The following is a 22,602-nucleotide window of genomic DNA, read 5'->3' on the forward strand; positions in this document are numbered from 1 at the left end:
TTTTGTGTGTGACAGAGGACCTTAAATCAATTCAGGACAATAAGGGAACCGGGTGCCCTTATCCTTCTGGATCTGAACAGAGCATTCAATACTGTCTGTCATCCAGTGCTTCTGATGAGAGAAGCAGAAAGCCACATCCAGAATAATGACTTGTTCTGGTTTTGTTTCTTAAAATCCTAATAAATACATAGTGAGAATGTTCCCATATGGGGTCCCTCAAGGTTCCTCTTTGAGCCCTATGGCTTTTGTATTTACTTTTCTTATGCTGATGACACGCTGTTGGTAAGTGGATTATTAGTAGTGATAAGTAGTGTCTTGCCATTAGTAATAAGGCCACAAACACAATAAAAGGTTCAGTTAGGGTCTCAATAAATTAGTCCCTTGCTCAGCCCTTGGTAGCTAGCAATGAGCAGGCAGGCTTAACTTATGAGACAAGTGTGGAAAGAATTTAAAAACACCAACATATTAAATAACTAAGACAAGGCACACAATACAAATCCAACTCTAATTTCCAAAAATAGATTATAGTTTGATGAACAAATAAACACGAAATCAAAAAGAATCTAATGTAAGGAACCAGCGATATGACGCTTTAAAAAAGAAACACTTTCTAGTGCTTACAAACATATAGCACTTCTTTGGCACATCTGGTCGTGCTTGTTTGGGACCTAAGTGGGGGGGCCTCTGTCAAAAATGTGCTTTCACACATTCATTTTTCTGGTGCTTTTTCCCTCGACATCGAGCAAAGCACTTTGTCATGCCAGATTCAGTGCAGGTTCACCAGCATGACTTTCTGCCAAGTCTTGGTTAAATCCTGGAACTTTAAAGCTCTGGAGCTTTTCAGCAGGATGAACCTGAAATCCAGGCTGGGTCATGGTTGAAGGCAGCCAGGTCGATCACCTTATGGAGCTTTTTCAAAAAGTTGCTCCATACTTATGGAACTTCTTCCTGAAGTTCTTTTAGAGGGTTCAAAGTGTCCAAAACATAAGGCTAAGGGTCTGGAATCTCTTAGATGGTCCTTGGGATGTCTGAACAACAATTCCCACACTGCACCTGACCAAATCTCCAAGATGTATACTCTTAGTGGAGATGACACAGGTGGGCTCTGTTAACCTGTAGTTTTCAGGGAGTCTACTTCTTAGACTTTGAGAGTCAGACAAAGTCCTTCTGGTGCTGAGTCCCACAGTGTGCAGCAGGGGCAGTCCCTGTGAGTGCAGTCTTCTTTATGTAGGCCAGGGAGTCAGAAGGACAGTCCTTATTTTTCTTGTCCTTGGCAGCAGCCGATCTGAGGAGATATGCAGCTCTCCCATATTTATTCACAGTTTCTGGCCATCAAGAAGGGGGGCTCCCCTTACCAATCGGATGTAGGGTGCCACACAGGTGTGGCATATTCTTGGCACAGAAAGCACCTTTATTTCAAAATCCAACATGGAGGAAATCTCTCCAGAGGAGCTGGAGTAGGCTGGTCAGGCACATTTTCCTAAACACTCCCTTTCCAACCCTCTTCCTAATTTAATTACTGGGGCTCCTGTGTGACTGAGTTTGCAGCATGTGGGGGTGGGCCGGTGCTGTCCTAAACTGTTATTCTCCCTTTGAAGACCAGTTTGCCTCCCTTTGAAGTCCCTCTTACTGCCCTCTGCTCTGAAGTTTGAACTTCTCCGCCCACAGGAAAGCTGTTGTTCCCCTCACAGGAGAATTTCACACCTCATTAAAACAGCCTTGCCAGCCTGTGAAAACAGGCTGGCCAATCAGGAGAGAGCAGGTGGAAAGCTGGATTTTAAAAGCAGCCTGCAAGGCATCATAGTAGCGAACACTCCAGTGTAAGAAATCTACCAGACCTCTATGTATTTATTTATTTAATTTTATTTAAGCAATTTTTAAAGTGCGCAAATACTATATACATATACGTAGTTTGAATTTCCTTTGTTTTATTATCTTCTAGGGATATGCATGGGTCTGTCATTGCCAATTGTAATTATACCAAATTACTGTGTACTTTTTACACAGAGTAGAGGCTCTGGGTCTGCTTAGCAGACCCCAAGGCATAGTCTGAGTTAGAAAACCAGCATTTAGTGGGCAAAATTAAGGCAAAAAGTCAGGTGACAAATAAACAGGTCCTGATTTCTCACACATGCAGATCATTGTGTTGCTGTGTTCCATGGAAGACAGTAGATCATTCAATTTCAGTTGTATGCCTGGCTGATGTGCGCTGAATAGCAACTAATGATTTAAAACTTAATGGCAACAAGACCAACGTTCTAATGTTTGGGTACCAACCTCATTTCTGGGGCCTGAACATCTTAGACCACTCCCCATTGCCAATCAGGTTGCCAAAGACCTGGGATTTTGATTGGATAAAAAGCTTTCCATGGACCATCAAATAAACAAGGGTGCTGCTAGCTGTAGCCTTCTTCTACTCACAGTGCAATTCTCTAGGCCTTAATTATCTCCTGGCTAGATTATGGCAATGGCCTATATTCTTGGGGGCTGCAAACTCCTCTATAAAAACTCTTATCCAGAAAGTATTTTATCACACATTCGAGACTTTTTTTGTTTCTTCTAATCTTCAAAAGCTTCACTTGAGAAGCATATCAAGTTCAAAGATCTTTGCTCTATGCAAAATGCTATGATGATACTTGCCCCAAAGTTCCTGAGGGTGCTTGTCCATACTCAGCCCTCTGACCAACTCCTATGCTCTGGCAGTCAAAAGTTAGCTGTTATTCCTCAGTTACATTAGCTAAACAAGAAGGGCACTCCTTTGCCTTTCTGAAACTTTGGCCCTCCTTTGAGAGGTTTAGGAAGATGTTGAAAACTTGGCTATTCTTGTTCCATTTTTATGCCCCAACATCCTGCTCTGCCTGTTGTATTAGTGGTTGGTCAGCAATGTGCATTAAATATCAGATTAACATAAAATAACATGCTGAATACTGTAAATATCCATCTAAAAATGAGTCGGTACACCCTTGAGCCAACAGTGTCAAAATAACAGAACATTTAAACATCAATAAACATTTTGTTATTAAAATAATAACAGAACATTTGTTTCCATAACACAACCAGTAAGGAAAATATTTTGAATAAGCCACTGCATTTTTATTATTTGTCAAATGTAGAAATCAGAAAACATGTTGTTTGTTGTCTAGAAGATGCTGGCATATGAAACAGTGGTTTGAATACTTTTGAGTTGCCAGCAATCCACTGGAATACGTTGTACACCAGGATATTTATTGAAGCAGAGCTACAAGAATACAGCTTGTACACAGGGCCCAGAAGATCATAATAATGAACCCTGGGTATAGCAGGCGTAGTTTCTCTACGCGTTTTTGCACAGAGTTTGAAAAAACTCTGTGGAAATAAAAAAACACTATTTTGTATGTCTTGCGTGCAAGATGTACAACATAGTGTTTTTTTTTTTAATTACAGAAGGACGCAAGGAGCAGGAAGGAGAGTGGCCAGACACAGGAGGTGGCAGACAAACAGGTAAGTGGCTTCTTTTGTAAATTTTAAAGAATTTGAGAGGGGGGAGGGAGCGGCTAACTCACACAATTCAAATCATTAGGTAAAAGGTTCCATCAAAGAACACACCACAAACCAATAGACTTGATGTAAAGCTTTACATCATATAAGAGATCGCAGATAGGATATCCCACCTGCATACCTTCCACATCTTTTCCGTTTATTTAAAAAATGTTATCAAGCCAAATTAAAAGATGTGGGTTCAATAAACATAATAAAAAAATATATAAACTACAAAGAAAATCCTACTACATTTAATGAGCAAATAATTTCTATAATGAAAAAGACATTAAAATGATGGCAAATCTATTTGACAATGCATAACACTGTGTTTGTCACTCAATAAATTTGCATTGTCACTGGCCACAGTCACATTGCACCCTTGACCCATTACCCCCACACTCCAAAAGGGTCATAGAGAAGGCACTACTTTTCTTCCTCTCATAAGCACAAATGGTACCCTCCCGGTGATCAAGTGAGGCATGGACCTATATGCTCATATTAATTCTCTAATAGTGGCCTCCCAATCCACCTTAAACTTTACGGCACTCTGGATACATTCTTCCCACACACTCTTTAATCTCTCAACTTTTCCATTAGCTTGAGGGTGATATAATGGTACACAAGTATTTCACCCACACTTGTCCAATAATTCTGTCATGGTTGCTGAAGTACAGTGGACTCCATTATCCATGAGAAATTCTTTCCGAGTCTCCTCCCTGGCAAAAACTTCACAAAAGAAAAAAATCACAGTATCAGTGTAGGGTTCTGCCACACCCGCACCTTCACCCATCTTGATAAGTGGTCCACTAGCACTGTGAAATACCTCATTCTAGAAGGTACTATATGAAAAGGTCCCAATAAATCTACCTCAACTCTCAGCCACACTTTATCCAGAGTAGCAATAGGTACAGACATGGGCACAGCAGTTACAAAGTGCTTGTTGCTGTAATATCACTGCACTCAACTCCTCACCATTGTATCTACATCCGCTCCCACTCCTGGCCACCAGAAATCCTTCCTTTATTTATTTATTTATTTATTTAAGAAGCTTATAAAGCGCACAGCTACCCCCCGTCGGGGGTGTCTCGGCGCTGCAGATTACGAGCTAACAGAGAAGGGCTACTAGGGAATAGTAAACAACCAAGTTTTGAGTTTGCTTCGGAACAGAGACTCCGAATCAATGAACCTAAGATCCAGTGGGAGGCTGTTCCAGAGTTTAGCTGTAACTACTCCGAAAGCTCTGCCCCCACTCCTGGCACGACGGAATCTGGGAACCACCAGGAGGCGTAGGCTGTTTGATCGCAACGATCTAACGGACTGAGATAGTTTAAGTCTCTTTCGCAAATATCCCGGGCCTAGCCCATTGAGAGCGCGGAAGGCCAGGATCAGAGCTTTGAACTGAATGCGGCGGGCAATGGGAAGCCAGTGAAGTTTTTTCCGGTAAGAGGCAACCGAATGACGGAAAGGGATATTGCCAATCAGCCTCGCAGCAGCATTTTTCACAATTTGCAAACGTTCGATTTGGTAAAGGGGAGCGCCAGCATAAAGACTGTTGGCATAATCAAAATGCGACGTAATCAGGGCATGAACAATGGTCTTGCGGGAATCCAGCGGGAGATAAGGGAAGATCTTCCTGATCATGCGTAATTTGCCGAAACAAGCAGATGTAACCTTGTTAATCTGAGATTGACAGGACAAAGCATTGTCGAATTGGAAGCCTAAGTTACTGGCTGTTTGAACTGGAACCGGAGGGGGATTTAGTACCGTTGGCCACCACTGAATAGCAGGCAGTGGATCTTTTTGGTTAAAAAATAAAACCTCAGTTTTATCTGTATTCAATACTAGGTGGTTCGACGCCATCCAGGAGCTGATATTACTGAGGCAGTGGCGGAAATTGGTGAAATTGGGGTCAGAGTGATCTCTAAATGAGAACACCAGCTGAGTATCATCAGCGTAAGAGATCACTCTGACCCCCCAGGATTCAACAACTGTAGCCAACGGGCCTAAATAGGCATTAAAAAATAGAGGGCTGAGAGCCGAGCCCTGAGGCACCCCGCAAAAAAGAGGCTTACCCTCAGATTCAAAGGGCCGAAGAAATACCTTCTGAGTCCGCCCTGTGAGAAACGATCTGATCCAAGTCAGCACATTCCCAACTGTCCTAACCGGCTCAGTAGTATTTCGTGGGACACAGTATCGAAAGCGGCGGACAGGTCGAGGAGGACCAACATGGCCTCCTCGCCCCTGTCCACACACTCACGAATAGTCTCTGATACCTCTAGGAGTGCCGTCTCAGTACTGTAGCCGGTTCTAAACCCCGACTGCGAGTCATGTACCAGCCGGTTGGCTTCAAAATAGTCTGCCAGTTGCTTCTGAGCCGCCTTCTCCAGGATTTTAGCTGGCTTTGGCAGAAGGGAAATCGGGCGGTAGTTGCAGAATTGTGAGGGGTCTGCATCAGGTTTTTTTAGGATAGGGACTAGCATTGCCTGTTTCCATGCCATGGGAAATTGACCCGAGCGAAGCGAGGAATTCCAAATGGAAAGGAGAGGACTGAGCAAAATCGGGGCCAAATTGCCCATCACTTTGGCAGGAGCTGGATCAAGCGGGGATCCAGATTTGCCTTGGATAAATAACTTTGTGGCAATCTCTGGAGTAAGCTCTTTAAAAGAATTCAGCACACATTTCTGAGAGTCAATATCATTGATCGAGAGGGCGGGAAGGACTGGCTCAAATGAGGAGGATAATTTAATAATTTTATCTTGGAAGAAATCCGACAGGCCATTGCAGAGAGCCTGGCTAGGAGAGCTCTGAGATGCCATGGCGGGCGGGTTAACAAAGTCCTTCACTATCTTAAAAAGGGTTTTTGTGGAATTCTTAGCATTCTTAATTTGCTGCTTGTAAAAATCTCTCATCGTGGACCGTTTCAATTTTTGAAATTTGTTCAGAGCAAACTTGTAGATAGCTTTAGACTCAGAATCATAAATCTTCCGCCATTTACGTTCTAGTTGTTTACAGCTGCTCTTTTCCTCTCTCAACGCGGGGGAAAACCAGGGGGCAGAGGGTCTAGATCTAGTGGAGGAGATAGGGTGTAAAGGGGAGATGACGTCAATCGCGGCTAGAAGAGCGGAGTTGTATTTCGACACTTCCTCATTAAGGTCCTTAGCAAAGGGATCAAACTGATAGGAAAAGCACGGAGCAACCGTGTCGCAAGTAACTTTGTGCCATTTTCTTCCTGTTTCCCCATGCTGGGTAAAGGAAAGGGGAAATAAAGGGACGGAGAGATCAAAGGGGAGAAGGAAATGGTCCGACCAAGTGAGGGGAAGTGCAGGGAGAGTAGTAATACCAGGGTGATTAGAGAATATCAGGTCAAGAGTATGACCTGCTACATGCGTTGGGCCCTGAATTAATTGGGATAAAGTTAGTCCTTGCAAGGTCTCAATTAAATGAGACGCATGAGAACAGGAAGGGTTATCCGCATGTAAGTTGAAATCTCCTAGTACAATGAAAGAAGCATGTCTGAGAGAAAAATCCATGTGCAGCAGATCAGCCAAAGAGGACGTTGACGCATTGGGGGGGTTATATACCAAGATGCCAGCCAAAAGAGTGGTGGCTGAATCCGAGATCGTAAAGTACAAGGCTTCAATAATCCCAATATTGATAAGTTTCTTGACAGTTAATTTAAGGTGTGATTTTAAAATGATGGCTAGACCACCTCCAGTTTTAGCATTATCACGGTTGATACCCACCAATCGATATCCGGAGGGGGTGGCCAAGTGTATATCGGGTTTGGAAGTGTCTTTAAGCCAGGTTTCCGTGAGAAATAAAAAGTCCCAGGCATAGGTGTCAAGTGCTAACCATATCTCGCTAGCGTGACGATGCAGGGAGCGGCAATTGAGTAGTGCAGCCTTTAACATCAGGGGACAACTCTGGGCTTTAGAAAATTTCAAAAATTGAGGGCGGCGGTTAGACACCTGGGGTGAGAGTAAACTCGCAACATTGGCAATTAAAAGGAAGACTCTCTAGGCTAAGTGGGCAGCAACAGAGAACTGGGAAGCAAGTGCCTTGTCTAATCTGATGGAGCTGAGAACTCGACCAGATGATCTTTGTAGACAGAGTAACAGGGGGACCGGCGCTGGGCGCGGGCCAGGCGCGGACGGGCGCAGACGGGCTTGCCTTAGGCGCGCCTTCGGCGCGACATCGGCGCGCCCGCTGCGCGGACGGGAAGTCCCCTTCTTTATATCCATTCTGGAGGAGGGTGGGAGGCGTCCACGAGCTGGAGCGCTACCCTGCCTCCCCCTAAGATGGCGGATGAGCCCTCTGACCCCGGCGTCAGCGCTTCACTCGGCAGCGCCGGGAGGGAGAGCTAAGTGTCAGGAGCCTAAGAGCCTTGGAGCGATGTTAGTCTCGTCCAAGAGGGGCAGCAAGGTAGGTAAATAGCATAAATAAAAATGCACCGGTTAAAATATTATACAGTCTTAAAATCGCGCTATTCACAGTAGAACTGACAATTATGAGGAAAATAGGAGAGACGCCCCCGGCTTCTGCCTCAGGGGAAAGTAGCAAGTATCAATCACTTAGTGGCACTCATAACAAGATTCCTTGCATGCGCCTTCACTAAAAGTTGTTCATGAAAACATTCTGCTGGCACTAACTTTTCACCTCTTACCAAAAAATCACATTCCAACAGTAACTCATTTCGCACTTTGCTGTAAGATTTGCAAAGATGTTTTTAGATAGTTTTCTATCGGCTATCCTGATTTCACCAACTTTACAACTTTGCTCAAAACATCATCCTCCCTCAATCATTTACGCTACACATTCATGTCAGTGCAGATTGTTAGATTTATTTTATTTGTTTAGTTAGAAGTTTTATATAGCGAAAACATGACCCAAGAGGATATCAGATTGCTTTACAAGTAGTAAAAAAGAAAGAAACAGTACAAAATATAACATAATCAGGAGCAAAACAAGATGTAGTGTCCAACATCCAAGCACTAGACTGCCGCAGCATCCATGCCACCCACTCAATATACAAGAAAATAGCAGTCCAATACTTTATTAGTGTATATGAAAGGATTCCAAATGGGGCCTGCAAGTAGAGTACGAGAGCTCTAAAGTAAACATGTGTTCATTAGTAGCACTTTGACTTCCTTTTTAAATGTGGTGGTTGAGGGGTTCAGTCTGATTTCAGGGGGAGGGAGTTCCAAATTGTCTGGGCAATTTCTGGGAATTCTTTTTATGGAATTTCTGTGGATTCAGCAGTAAGGTGCTAGAGCTTCTAGAAGATCTACTGCCCCAGATAATTCCAGTTTTTGTGCTAGGTACCTCAGGATGTTGAAGTGTAGGGTTTTACAGGGCATGCAGGACGTTTTAAGATCAATCTTTGCCTCATGTCAGAGACAATTTAGAGACTGTAGATCATGAGTGATGCGGTTTTATCTTTTGGATCCTGTGAATAGCCTTGCAGCAGAGTTAAGAGAAGCCCCTAGCGGAGCCAATGTCGATCTCAGTTCAGTTCAATAGCTTTATTCAGAGGCGATTAACCATTCATAAAAGAAGTATGTAAAAAACATAACAAATACAATTCATAGCAGCAATTCAGAATATGTGCATAGATATACAATAAAACTCAGAATAAAACAGATTTTAAAATCAAATAACAATAGCGCATCATACTGGTGTGCAATAGTTGGGAATTGAAAATAGATAAAAAATAATGATCACATCCAATTGAATTATTTCCCTGAGTTCATAATACATCCAGTGAAAAAAATCATGAGCACACCATCCATATAACATGGTTAACTAAAATTAGGCAAAGCCAGAGTTAAGAGGGAGGACAAAATCATAATATTGGGTCTGCCATGCACTCCCCACCTACCTTAACAGACATGTGTATATCTTTTTCAGATATAGGGGCATAAAGATACCGAAGCTAACAAGTACATATGGTGCTTATCCTAAGACCATAATCTGTTTGCACCCTGTATCCCTTTACTGTTGAAGAGTTAGGAGAATAGTCTTTCTGGCACAAAAAACAGCCCATAAAAAGGATGCCACACTACAGCAGACCTCCGAAGAAGGCAAAGATTGTAGGTATTGATATGCAGGTCGACATTGCGTAAAGTGAAGAGGTCTTATGATTGGTATAATATATTGCTTCCTCTGATTGTTATAAAACTACAAAAAAGCTCCACATGCATAGAATCCTGTGCCTCGCATCATCACAGGGACAGTTAGATAAAGTTATAGGCCAGTCATTCATGTTCAGGAAGCTAACCAGTCGATGAAAGGTGTCCAGTCTTAAACGAGTTTGAACAAGCCAATGTTGCAGCATTTAAAACTGCTTTAAGATTGGATTGCATGTCAAGGTGGTTAAAATTATTAGATATTTCAGAACGCTGGGTTTGGAAGTTTCAATTGTCAGTCTAAGATTTTCTATGTGTGTCATGACTTTGTTTTTTAAGAATTTCCTAATGATCAGGAAAAGTGTTTCAGGCTTATTGAAATACTCAGGGTGACCTAGATCATTGCAGCAACGTTTTATATAGACAAGCTACGGCATATGTCAGTGTAAGCTTGAAATGAGCCAATCCCTAAGTATAGCAGGATTTATATCAGTGTGTTCAGACGTTCATACTTTATGCCAGAGTAGAATGGGCTGTAGCATTATTAGGTCCGTAAGGAATGGGACTCCAAGTTTCGCATGGTATACATAAACTGGAACACTTTTGGGGTAGCAAGGAGATACTTAAAGAACTCAATCTCTATCCGTTGTATGTCACTACATTTCTTGTGTCCCCACACACCTGCCCCATAAAGTGCAACATTGATAGATTTCACTTTGTAAATCAACATCATCAACTCTGGTGGATTAGAACCCAAACGCCTAACAAACTGTCTGAGGGCCATACAAGCTTTACTAAATTGTAGTTTCCTATTGGAAATAGCCTTGTTCCATAAGCCCTCTTTGTCAAATAAAATCCACAAATAGGAAAAAGTATTAGTAAAACCAATTGTTGCGCTGTGTATTTTAATGGGTCAACAGTTAGCAGTGTTCCTCCCACATTTCATAACATAGGTTTTGGATTGATTCACCAAGAGACCAACGTCCTGCCTGTATTCGCTTGTGTTTAACACCTTCAGAAGTCAAAACATACCCTAGGTTTTCTACTTCATTTACACGAAAGACACATTTGTCCTCTCTGATGGTTACACCATTGCTCTCCAAAATGCACAAAACCTCATCAACACACTTGTCATGCTCCTGTATCGTATTGACAAAAATCAATATATCATCTTGATATATTACCACATTGGACATGTTCTCAAACATTCTTGTCATTAATTTTTGAAATACTGGTGCGGCTGAGGCCAGTCTAAATCGCAAACAAAAAAACAGGAACACACCACCAGGCGTGACAAAGGCTTTGAGATGAGGAGACTGCTTGTCTAGCACTACTTGATGACAAGCTTCTCTAAGATTCAGCTTTGAAAACCATTTAGACAGGCCCATGGCGTTAATCAAGTCGTTAATATGTGGAAGAGGAACATTTTCCACCCAAATTTTCATGTTAAGTAATTTTAAATCAACACAAATCCCATAAAATGGAATCAACGTGCTCAATTATCTCATTATCCTGCATCTTCTATAAAAATCAACAATAACTTCTTTCTTATACCATAAGGGACTTGCACAATTTTGTTTGACTGAAACACTGTTCCCTTTGACTTTGATAGTATGAACAAAGTTTTTTAATCTTGCCCACTTTATCATGGAATACATTTTTGAATGCCTCTTTCCATTACTTTTGTTCTGTGACAGCGCTGATATGAGTAACCAGCTGCTTTGGGCCAGGTCTGATCATTAGATTTAAATAAGCCTGGTGCCACCAACCCAAGACATTAATGCCCTTGTAAGCTACATAAACGTCCCCTTGATAGTATTGGTCTCCAAAGTGATAACTGCTTAACCAATCCTGGTACATTCATATATGATGGTGATGACATCAGGAGAAAATAACTTTTTGACAGACCAGTGTTCATTGTATTTTTCTAAAGAAATTATTGTAATTTTTGAACAAGAATCTAGTAGTAAAGCAATTGAATGCCATCAATCACAATGGGAATGTGTGGGTTGCTGTATCTCTTACTGCTGTGTACACAACCAACCTCAATACAATCTACAGAAATAACTCACTCTTCTACTCTTCTGTCAATATCCCCTTAAACTTTCAACATTTTGTCTTCTACACTTCTGTTCCCTACATGCTTACCCTCTCTACATACCTTCCCAAAATGGCCAGTTGTCTTGCACTTCCAACACTCTTGTGTAGGAGCAGGCCGATTTTAAAATTAAATAAATGTGATGTGGATTCACTCCTAAAACACATAAGTAGTTTATTAAATGGTATTAATACTAGAACCTTGCTTTACTTACAGCTTATTGTGAAAAATAGCTTGCGAATTAACCTTTGCTAAATAGGACTGCATATTATCTGACTCTAACTGATTAAAATCTTCCAAAGAAACTTCTATACTCTTTGTGCTGTCAATGATCTCATCAAGGGACTGTTTTTACAAGATCGTAACCTTTGTCGTATCTTCTTATAGTGAAATATTGATGCAATTTGATCACATATTAATTGAGCGGTGAAAGCCTCAACTCACAATACGCTGCAAGCACTTTCAACACTGTCACATATGAATCAAAAAATTAATTGGGAGCCTGTACATGTGTACAAAATTTGTGACAATGTGCCACAACGTTTACTTTCCCTTCAAAGTGAGTTTCCAACTGCTTGACAGCCACCTCAAATTCATCATAATCATAATAATCAAATGTTAGATTTGGGGGTCTCTAGTTGGCATAGGTAGGTACCTGTGACAAATAGGGACCCTTGCGTGTAGTCAGGATAAGGGGGTACATTCCTAAAATAACTCCTGCTCACCTGCTTGGTAGCTTAGCACGAGCAGACAGGCTTATCTCAGAGGCAGTGTGTAAAGCATTTATGAACACATACACTAATCAAGTGACAACACTGTAGATGGACTCAACACCAGTTGTATATTAAAAATAAGTATCTTTTATATTTAGATTTAGATTTAACACAAGAACACAACAGCAAAAATCCACAATACTGTACTTAAAATGGAGGGATTAGCTTAGTTCTCTCTTGGATGTAAAATGTGACACTTTGGGTCAATGTACCTGAAAATGCAAAACGCAATACAACAAAAGTGTTGCTGGGAAGGTGAGGCGTCAATTCCTCACATGCAAGAATGGTGGTGCGTCGGTTCCCTACTGCTGCGTAGGGGACGGTGATGCGTCCATTTTTCTCTGGGAGGGGAGGTGATATGTCGGTTTCTTACTGCGTTTCCGTGGCGATGTGGCGAGCAACGCCAAGATGAGATGAAGATTTGGTGCAAAGAAATTAAGATGTCGTCTTCTTCTTGGTGTGATACAATGCAGACCGTGACAGGCCCTGCGACACGCTTCCCGGTGATGCGGCGGCGTCTGCTGCGGCGTCAATCTTCTTCTCCGGCGAAGTGCGGTGCTTCAACAATGATGTGAGCTGCGACAGGCCTGGCGACACGCTTCACGGTGATGGGACGGTGTCTGCTGTGACGTCAATCCTCTTCTCCGGCGATGCGAGGCACTTCCGGGTACCTGTGATGACTCAACGGTTCTTGGAGGCCGCGACAGGTCCTGCAACACACGTACCGGTGATGCAGCCGCGTCTGCTGCAACGTCAATCCTCTTCTCTGGCTATGCGAGACGCTCTCGTGTTGTGAAGCGACAGCGGGAGTTCAGCGTCACGCTCCTTGCTTGTGAGTTACACTTCCAGCTCCTTGTGATGCGCAGTTCCTCAAAAAGTCCAGCACAACTGCAGACACTTCCAAAGAACTCTTGGGGAGCTGGTGGGTAAAGGGTGTTGTCCCTGAAACTTCAGCAGGAGGCAAGCTCTTTTCTCAAGCCCTTGGAGATCCTTACAAGTTGATGAAAGTACACAAAGTTCCTCTCTCCTTTCTTAGGCAGTCAGGCAACCACTGCAGGCCAATCCCCCAAGCAGCACTTCAGCTTAGGGATGGTCTCTCCTCAGTCTCTCTGGTACCACTCCTCAGCAAAGGTTTCTTCTTTTTGTCCAAAGTGATCTAATTCTCTGGGGTCTGGGTCCCCTCTTTTATACACAGTTTTTCTTTGTTCTCTGAAGACAGAGAGGCCTTTGCCTAGTCCAATCCAGGGTGGGTCTGTCCTGGAGCACTCTGTTGACATGACTCCTTCTTGTTTTTCACAGTGCAGGGCAGAGACATCAGACTCACCACAGGAGGTGGAGCCAGCATTGTGGAGGGAAGGCACAGTTCTATTCAGGTCCCAGGTGCAACTCCTCCTTCCCATCTAGATGCAGATCTCTCTATTCACCACTGGGCTGACTCACCCTGTCTCCTGGAATCCCCCAGACCCTGTCACTCAAACTCCAGACAAGGAATACACAACCTAACAGAGGCAGGCTTGGATAGTTAGACAAGAAAATACCTACTTTCAAAAAGTGGTATTTTCAAACCCAGAATGTTAAAACCAACTTCACTAAAAGATGTATTTTATCATTCTGAGTTCAGGCATACTAAACTTAAATTTCTACCAAGTTCCCTGAGTCAGTTAGGATTATAAGATGTAATAATCAAACTGCCCATTTTGGCCTATGGGAATAGGTAGCCTTGCAATAGTGAAAAACAAAAATGGCTGTAATTGACTGTTAGGACATGCAACACACATCAGAGCTTGTCCTTCCTTAAACTTACAATGCATCCTGCCCTTGGGCCTACCATAGGGGTGTCTGATATGAAGAAAAGGGAAGGTTTAGGGACTGGCAAGTGGGTGCACGTGCCCAGTCAACATGGCAGTACTAGACTGCACACAGGCTCTGCAATGATGGCAGACCTGAGACATACTTTTACAGGCTGCTTCTGTAGGTGGCACAACCAGTGCTGCAAGCTCACTAGCAGCATTTGGTTTACAAGCCCTGGACACACTCAGTGCACTGTACTAGGGTCTGACCTGTAAACCAAATCAGCCAATCATTGAATCACTAATCCATACATCAATTTACAATAGGGAGAGCATATGCACTTTAGCACTGATCAGCAGTGGTTAAGTGCCCCGAGTAATAAAACCAACAGAAACAGGTCAGACAAAATACAGGAGGAAGGCAAAAAGTTCAGGGATGTCCCTGCAAAAAGGGCCAAGACCAACACTCCTGTCCTGCATACTCTGGTAGATGATTGAACATATTCTAACCATCAACCCCTAAATAATAATATAGTAAACTACGTTTGCAATCTGTTTTAAATTTCATATCATCAATGGCACCCATATGAACTTTAAACTATCTAAACCATAACCTCCAATTTAAAGGAGGTTCACTTTGATCTTGTAAAAATGGATTAGGAGCTGAGAGACTGCATAATTATATGTATAGATATACTCTGAAAAGAAAAATAAATACTACTAAAGACAATAGAGAAGAACAGAATGGCACTTGAGTAGATACTGAGAAAAAACAGTGTACAATAATGTGTACTTGAAATAAAAGTGTGCTGATCATTGGAATCAGTAGTTAGTGTTGCAGGCAGACACATTCAATTTAAGAGTACCAAACAGAAGAGGGATTTCAAGTGCAGTGTGCCAATCACTGTGGTCGATGACCAACAGGTGGCGCTGTGACCTATGTTCAGGGGCGTCCTCCAATCGGAAACCAACGAGTGAAAGATTTTGGAGGAAGCGAAGAGGAGAAAAGACAGTTTTCAGGTGCTCGCAGTTCTTCTGTTGAAAATGAATTGAAATTCGAGCAGCATTATGTTGTGCTGATAGCAGCAGAATACGTTCAAGTGTGCACTTTGCTGTGCAGCTGAGTGGAGTGCTAGCCCTGCGATCGCGATCCAAAACATTCTCCAATTGTGTGAGGAGGCGCGTATGAAGCACACAAGTAAGTCGAGTGTGCTGAATCCTTGCTCGCTTTCTGCCCTCTGTGCGGCTTTGACACTGCTTCGGAGACATAACTATTGAAGCACGCTAAAGTTGTGCAGAACACACCACAGTGCAATCAGTAACATGATAGTGAGAACGCACAATCCTTGGGCTCCAAAATTTCAAGATACACAGTACCTCATAATACTTGTACACAGAACACAGCAGCAAATAAAGTAGGAATTACAGGTCTAGTAGGTAGACTCCCACTCATCACCAACTTTGTTGAGTAGCCAATAATCCACCAGAATATGTTGTACACAAGGATATTGATTCTAGCAGATTTTCAAGAACACAGCTTGTATAAAGGGCCCAGGAAATCACAATAACAGACCCACAATTCAAATCATTCTATGAAAGAACACACAATGAACCAATAGACTTATTGTAAATCTTTACATCACATAAGAATTAACAATGAGTTGTTTGTTGTCTACAAGATGCTGACATATGAAACAGTTATTTTAATAGCCTATCCTTTACATGTAATGGTGTCTCAGCTTCTGATTACCACTGTAGATGCTAACCATTAACAATAAGAATTTAACAGACATTTCCAAATAAATGAGAGAATTGAGTGCACTTACTCAAGCTTAATCTTTTAATCCCACCAGCAACTTTTCAAAAGGTGCTCTTCAATGCTAGTTTGGTTACAGATACGAAAAGTAACAGAATAGCGGGATGTTACTATTAAGGAACTTGCAATTAATCTTGTCTCCATGGTAGTCGTGCTACACTAAACAGCACAGAAATGCCTCTATAATTAAAGGATTAACTAAAATCTTCATTCAGTTCAGGAGTGGGAAATATAATAACAGTAGTTTGCATTATTGAAAAGATCCTGCTTATAGAACATATTTAACCTAATGCATTTTGAGCTACAATACCAACAAATGTTTTTATAGCATGCACTTCTTCTCCAAGTGAATGTGTGTAACTGTGTCTGCTTGTTTGTATGTTTGTGTGTGTGTGTGTGTGTGTGTGTATGTGTGTGTGCGTCTGTGCATGGGAGCATACAACTGTGCATTGTCTGAGTGCATATGGGTGTCTAATCCAAATACAACAAATAGCAACATGCGGCAAATGCAACCTAAACACATACACCTAGATGAGTAAATGCTAAGCAGTTCTTTATATCCTATGTTTTGATTTTTGAATACCTAATTTTACAATATACCTTTCTGACCCGGAGAAACCTATTATTTATTGTGTCTGTTGTCACCCCAATTTCTAAATACCATACTCAATATATATTATGGAGGTTGTAACGCGAGTAGATTCCAAAGGCTATTTACATTTATTTCTCTTTAGAATGCTTGTAGACTTGTCACAAAAAATTCAAAAGCGAGCTTTCTGATGTGGATGATATGTGTATTTTCGTGGGCTAAATTCGTTTCTGTATATTTATGTATATACTTCAATCCAGAAAGTGAAATAAAATACGATTTTTTATTTTTAGGTTGTAAAATGAAACCATGGACTGCATGGACAGAATGCACCAAATTGTGTGGAGGTGGAATTCAAGAGCGCTTCATGACAGTGAAGAAAAAGTTTAAAAGTTCACAATTTACAAGCTGCAAGGACAAGAAAGAAATCAGGGCATGCCATGTTCATCCATGTTAATAATTCCATCAACGTGACCTGATGCACTCTTTAATGAAAAATCTCATTTGATGTTTTTTTTAAATTATAGATTGTATACAAGGGCCAGCACTTTTGCAATGTGTTTGGCTTGCTAGTCTTGCAGGGGCAAGAACTATATTTTATACACTTGTTCACAAATGCAATATACGACTTGCTGCGAATAACTGTCTGGGGCTGTAACAGTCCTCAAAAAACCTTGAACTGCATCAACATTTTTAGAAATGTACTAGCGTGTAGCAGAATAAACCATAGTTAGCTCTAAAATGATGTACACTTGTGAAAGTTAGTATTATGAGAAAGATCGTGAAATGCATGCACAAAATCACAAAATATTCATCAGATTTTACATGGGATATAATCTACAGTATCTTCAATTTACAAGCAGTACATGTAGCAAACCATGGTTAGCAAATGATGCATTGAAATTAAAATGTCACAACTCCCCATAAAATTCTATTTTATTAGGCAGTATTAAAGTAGTTTTACGAAATAAAATGTTCCAATGTAAACAGATTTATTGTAGTATGATGCTGTTTCCTGAGCCTTGGTGAATTCTTGGATTGACACTAGCATGCAAATATCTACATATTTCCAATCTAGAACAAGAGTTAGATGGGTTATGTGCCAGACTTGAATGAAATGTCAAGTACTGCAACAGTATTTGTATCAAACAGGAACATTTCCTCCAAGAGTTTCTACTGAAAAGGGGGTTGCACAGGGCCACCACAGTTCACACAATAGGTTTAGTCACATGTCAAACTGTATATATTATAAATACTGGAACACATTGCTTATTGCATCTCAATCTTATATACTGAGTTTAGAAATATGGAACAAAATACACAAAGACAACATTGAATAAAGGAAATCTACTTCTGTTGATTTCCGGTTGAGTGATTACTGTTCAACTCAGGCAGGAAGGTGATCAAATATTAATTGTCTTCAAAAAGCTTTGTACACATTTGGGCTGTTAGAAATTATTCAGGGTATGTGTGTGTGTGATTTAGATTACTGTGTTGTCACTCTTAGATTACCCTTTCTTCCTTCCAAAAAACAGCATCCACACAAAGCCTTCTAAAGTCATGTATTCCTATAAGATGTGTTGACCTTTCAGTTCATGCTTCCTCCAATGTTTGTAGACCACTGTGTTCTTTTATTTTAAAACAACATGCACCAATTTCATATTTGACATTCCTTCTGTATTTAAGAATAAATACTGAAACTTTGTAATTTTCAAATTGATTCAATTAGCTATGTGTAAATATGTTCACTCTACACTTTAATCCTGTAATGTGAAGACAAAGGTTAAAATGTATAGGTAGAAAATGAACATCTTCATGCCACATTTATTTTCAATATTTCAATGGGGTGTGTGAAAGTAGTGAGAGTTTGCATGTGAGTTAGTCTAAGAAATGGATTCTGCTTCCCAATAACTTACAGATCTTAACACAATCAAAGTTTGATAAACTTACCCAGTTAAAGTGGAATTGTAGACAGTGCCATGAAAATTGCTAGAATTATGGAGCCTAAAGTGTGATGCATATTCAGCACTACGTTTGTTATGCAGATACATTGTAGGAAAGTATTCATTCAAATACTATTTCCATTGCAAATGTTCTATTCCCATCCCTCCAACTGACATCATCCCATAAATATACCTGACACAGACACCTATATAGAAATACCACAGTGAATGAAAGATAGCCACTCAGGCAGTAAGCTAGGTTGTACTACTTTGTTTGTTTTATAGTATCTGACTGTCCACAGAATCCGAAGGGTTGTTAGTGATCTTCCTGTGCTAATGTCTCTTTTGCAAAGATTATCAGTGGCGTGGCACACCACTATCCAATAGCAGCTTGGTGCTGTGCTCATATCAGCTTTTAATGCAAAAATTCTCTTTTTACCTTTATGGGCAAAAGGTTGTTGGGGCTATCTTTTATTAGTGTTCTAGTAAGCCGTATTTGGTGCTAACAGAAGTTTTCCCATTAATTTGTAATACAAGTAGTGTGAATGTATTGCACTCCCTATACCCCATGACAATTTGTCTTGGAAAAGCTGGTAAACGTTTGTGGGCAAAAGAGGTTGTGAAAAGGCAAAACATGCAGTAATCCAATCCCTACCTCCAATATTTCATGATGTCTCATTCCAAGCTCCCCAACTTGGAATCAGCCAATTTTCATATTCAGAGCAATACAGCACCTTCTTTATCAGTATTTATTCTGGCGATATGATATTAAAAGATTCTCTTTTATAAAAAAAAATCTAAACAATTTCAAATTGCATCACCAAATGCCATATGTGCGTTAGTATACTATGACAAATATTCATCTCAATAATTTGCAACTGTGTACAGTTCTAGGATCCATTTCCGATTGAGGTGGTCTCTATATTTCTTTAATATCAAGTATTATTTGCAAGCATTTTTATTTCATGTCACTGTCATCAGAGCTTTAGTGTAAATGATGATGTCTTGATGTAGCATGGTATCTGTTACTACATGTATCACTGTTGCATTATGCCCCAAAACTAGTTTTGACAGGCTTTTGCATAATTTATAATAGTAACACATATCTTTGGTCAACTGCTCCTATACATTTCAGATTTACTAATAAGACATGACATAGACTATCTTATAACCCATACAGTTGAAGACCGGAAGATATAATGCAGAGACAAACATAAGTAATTATGTCTCTGAAGTCGTTCCTGTTTTCGGGACTACATTATTTAATATTTTCGAATGTTTTGACTTTGGTTACGTTGATTTCATTGTGCACCACTTCCAAGTCTCTTAGTTCTTCATGCACAGGCACTGAGAATATACTCTCAAGCATATATTGTTCTTGTATGCATTTTCATTTTTTATGGACTACGGCTGTAGCCTTTACTATTGTTTTTTAGTGTAAATCACATCGATTGCTGGCAGCCTGTTGGCCTATTGCTGCATTAATTAGATTCTGGTCATCCTTAATGTTTATATTTTGCAGTAGGATGTGCTTCCTTTGATCTGTGATGTGTGAGTGCACCCACAAAAATATGACAGATAGCTTTCTATCTGAAGTAACTGAAATGCATCATTATATACATGCATACAAATATATCAGAAGTAGCAGTGATTTTGGAAATTGATTTATTTCTTATTGTCAGTCTTGATTCTAAATAATAAGATAAAGGGGTGCTAGCCCAACCTGAAACTGTCTTTTGAGGAGCTCCTCCAAATATGCAGCTGTCAGAAACTTCATATACACCTAATGAATCAACACTGCTTATATATATTTCCATTGTTCCCAACAGATATGAACATATTTCCTATCAACCTTTTTGGGTTGTATTTTAATCATGATAAGAAATGCATAAAGAATTAATTTAATAATTAATCAGACTCTTGCGAGTTCACAATTATTGCAACAGCACATACAAATATACTTTTCCTACATTGTTAGTTCAATAGAATTGCATCAATCATATGTTGAGTTGATATCTAGTTTAAATATGACCCATGCTCCTGACAATGCAAGGTACAAAATTGTAAGTTGTGTATTTTCTATAAGCCCTTTATTGGCCATGTACTACAGTTTTCAATTTGCCTGTGATTTTAGCCAACATACTTGCTCTTTCACTCTGACAAGTATTAGATTGAACTATAACCTACCTTTTGTCCAGTAAACAGATAATAATGTTTTAGTTGTATATTTCTTTGTCACTGATCTTTTGAAAATGCTGTCAAAAATAAATTTCTTACTAAAGTCTTGTGCTGATGCGAAAAATTGTCGTTTATATTTTGTTTTAGAATAAAGACATCTCCATATTATGGTTATTTATGGTTTGGAATCTTTATCTCCAACTAACTTGAACAGGCAGACTTGTTTCACCATTTTGAGTTAAAACGTGATGAGTGACATTGAAACAGCACAGAAATAGTGTAACTTTGTACGTTGACGATAACAGTGTTTCCTAAATTAAAATCAGAGTCCCTTTGCAACAGCGGGCGGGGGAAACCTCAAAAATCAACACCTCAAAATATTACCTCAACAGATCACTCACAGGTAGATGAATCCGAGAAGGTGTTAAACCTCAATTTTGTAAGACACTGTATCCTCGAGGTAAGGCACCTCCCAACATATCAGAACTACAGTCAATTAAGTAAGGGCCCACTCAGTAATTCTGTTCTAGAACAGCAAAATAAATTAATACGATTTATAAATCTCAAAAGGTGCAGCACAGATTTGCTAAATGCAAGTGCATAAAGTGATTGTCATGAAGGTTCTCAGCAAGCATTACAGAGTAGTGCAAAATAAGAAATATTCTAAGTCCCAAGTAGGCAGCAAAATCAATAAATGGACAGCATCCTTAGCAGTAGAGGGAGTCTTCTGGCTCACCCACAAAATTGAGGGTTTGTATACACTATTCATGCTTATTAAATTAATAAAACTGCTAAAACATCATGGTATGTCAAAGGTGTTACACTCTCAGCAAGTCAGAGAACAATTTTCTTAAACGTCATGTTGCCTTAGCACCTAAGCACTATTCATTTGACTTGTTTACTCTGTCCATTACACATAGGAGCTCGTTATGATGGAAGGCGGAGGCACCACTGCGGTGCTGGCTGTGACTGAAAATGCCATTTTCCGCACACGAGCAGCGGTCCTCACGCCCGCCATGTTACAATGCGCAAACATACCCCATCCCTCTGCCGCGGTGCGACGTTAACCACCATAAAAATGCACACGCCACCGCGGCAGTGGGAGCCAATAGAGATCCACCGCCGTGCGGAATGACGTCCCGACCGCTGTACAAATCAGGATGTCCCGAACAGCCGGTCACACCGCAGCGGAGAAATCGCCCAACCAGAGCGGCGGAAGCATGACCGCGGAGCTCCAAGCTAGTCTCCCGGTCCACACCACCCAGATCGCAATGGATCCAGCTCTACAAGTCTTCCTGGTGCTGTACCTGATACACTACCAGCAAGTTAAGCACTGTTGCGGACGATGCCACAGGTACGCAATCACGACATACGGTTCCTGTCCACACCATACACCATGGTGGGGACAGGAACAAATCCACAAGTGACCCACCCATGTCCTACCTGTCCCTAAATAACCCCTTCGCATCCAGGTCACCCATCAACCACGATATCAATGCAATGTCCCGGTCACGTCACCGCAGCAGTGAAGACGTGGGAAAACATGCGCACAATGTAGAAGGCAGGGCCAGTGCTAGGCATGGGCAGTCCACAAAGATAATAGGGCCACCCCTCCACCTTCCACCCACCAGGCCCCCCACACCCATTAAGGGACATGCTGTCATATAGTTACTGCTTACCTATATACCGTGTTAAGTTAGCATGAGCTTATTAAATGTTTAAACGCCATTTTTCCTTTTTGCTGCTTCTGCACACGACACATAATTGTTGA

The 22,602-nt window shown here is 40.9% G+C and overlaps 1 protein-coding gene across 2 annotated transcripts in view; it reads left to right on the forward strand.

The window, feature by feature from the left end:
* Positions 1-20,999, forward strand: part of SPON1 (spondin 1) — a 1,249,069-nt gene extending 1,228,070 nt beyond the window's left edge. Inside the window, exon 16 of one of the 2 annotated variants that reach the window (XM_078680877.1) lies at positions 17,004-20,999. In XM_078680877.1, the coding sequence (XP_078537003.1) occupies positions 17,004-17,167 (164 nt within the window). In that variant the 3' untranslated portion in view covers positions 17,168-20,999. The remainder of the gene's footprint in view (positions 1-17,003) is intronic. The other variant, XM_078680876.1, reaches the window with a different exon arrangement.
* Positions 21,000-22,602: the final 1,603 nt, after the last annotated feature.

This window comes from Lissotriton helveticus, chromosome 3_1, assembly GCF_964261635.1.
Source record: "Lissotriton helveticus chromosome 3_1, aLisHel1.1, whole genome shotgun sequence".
In the NCBI taxonomy this organism is placed as follows: Eukaryota; Metazoa; Chordata; class Amphibia; order Caudata; family Salamandridae; genus Lissotriton; species Lissotriton helveticus.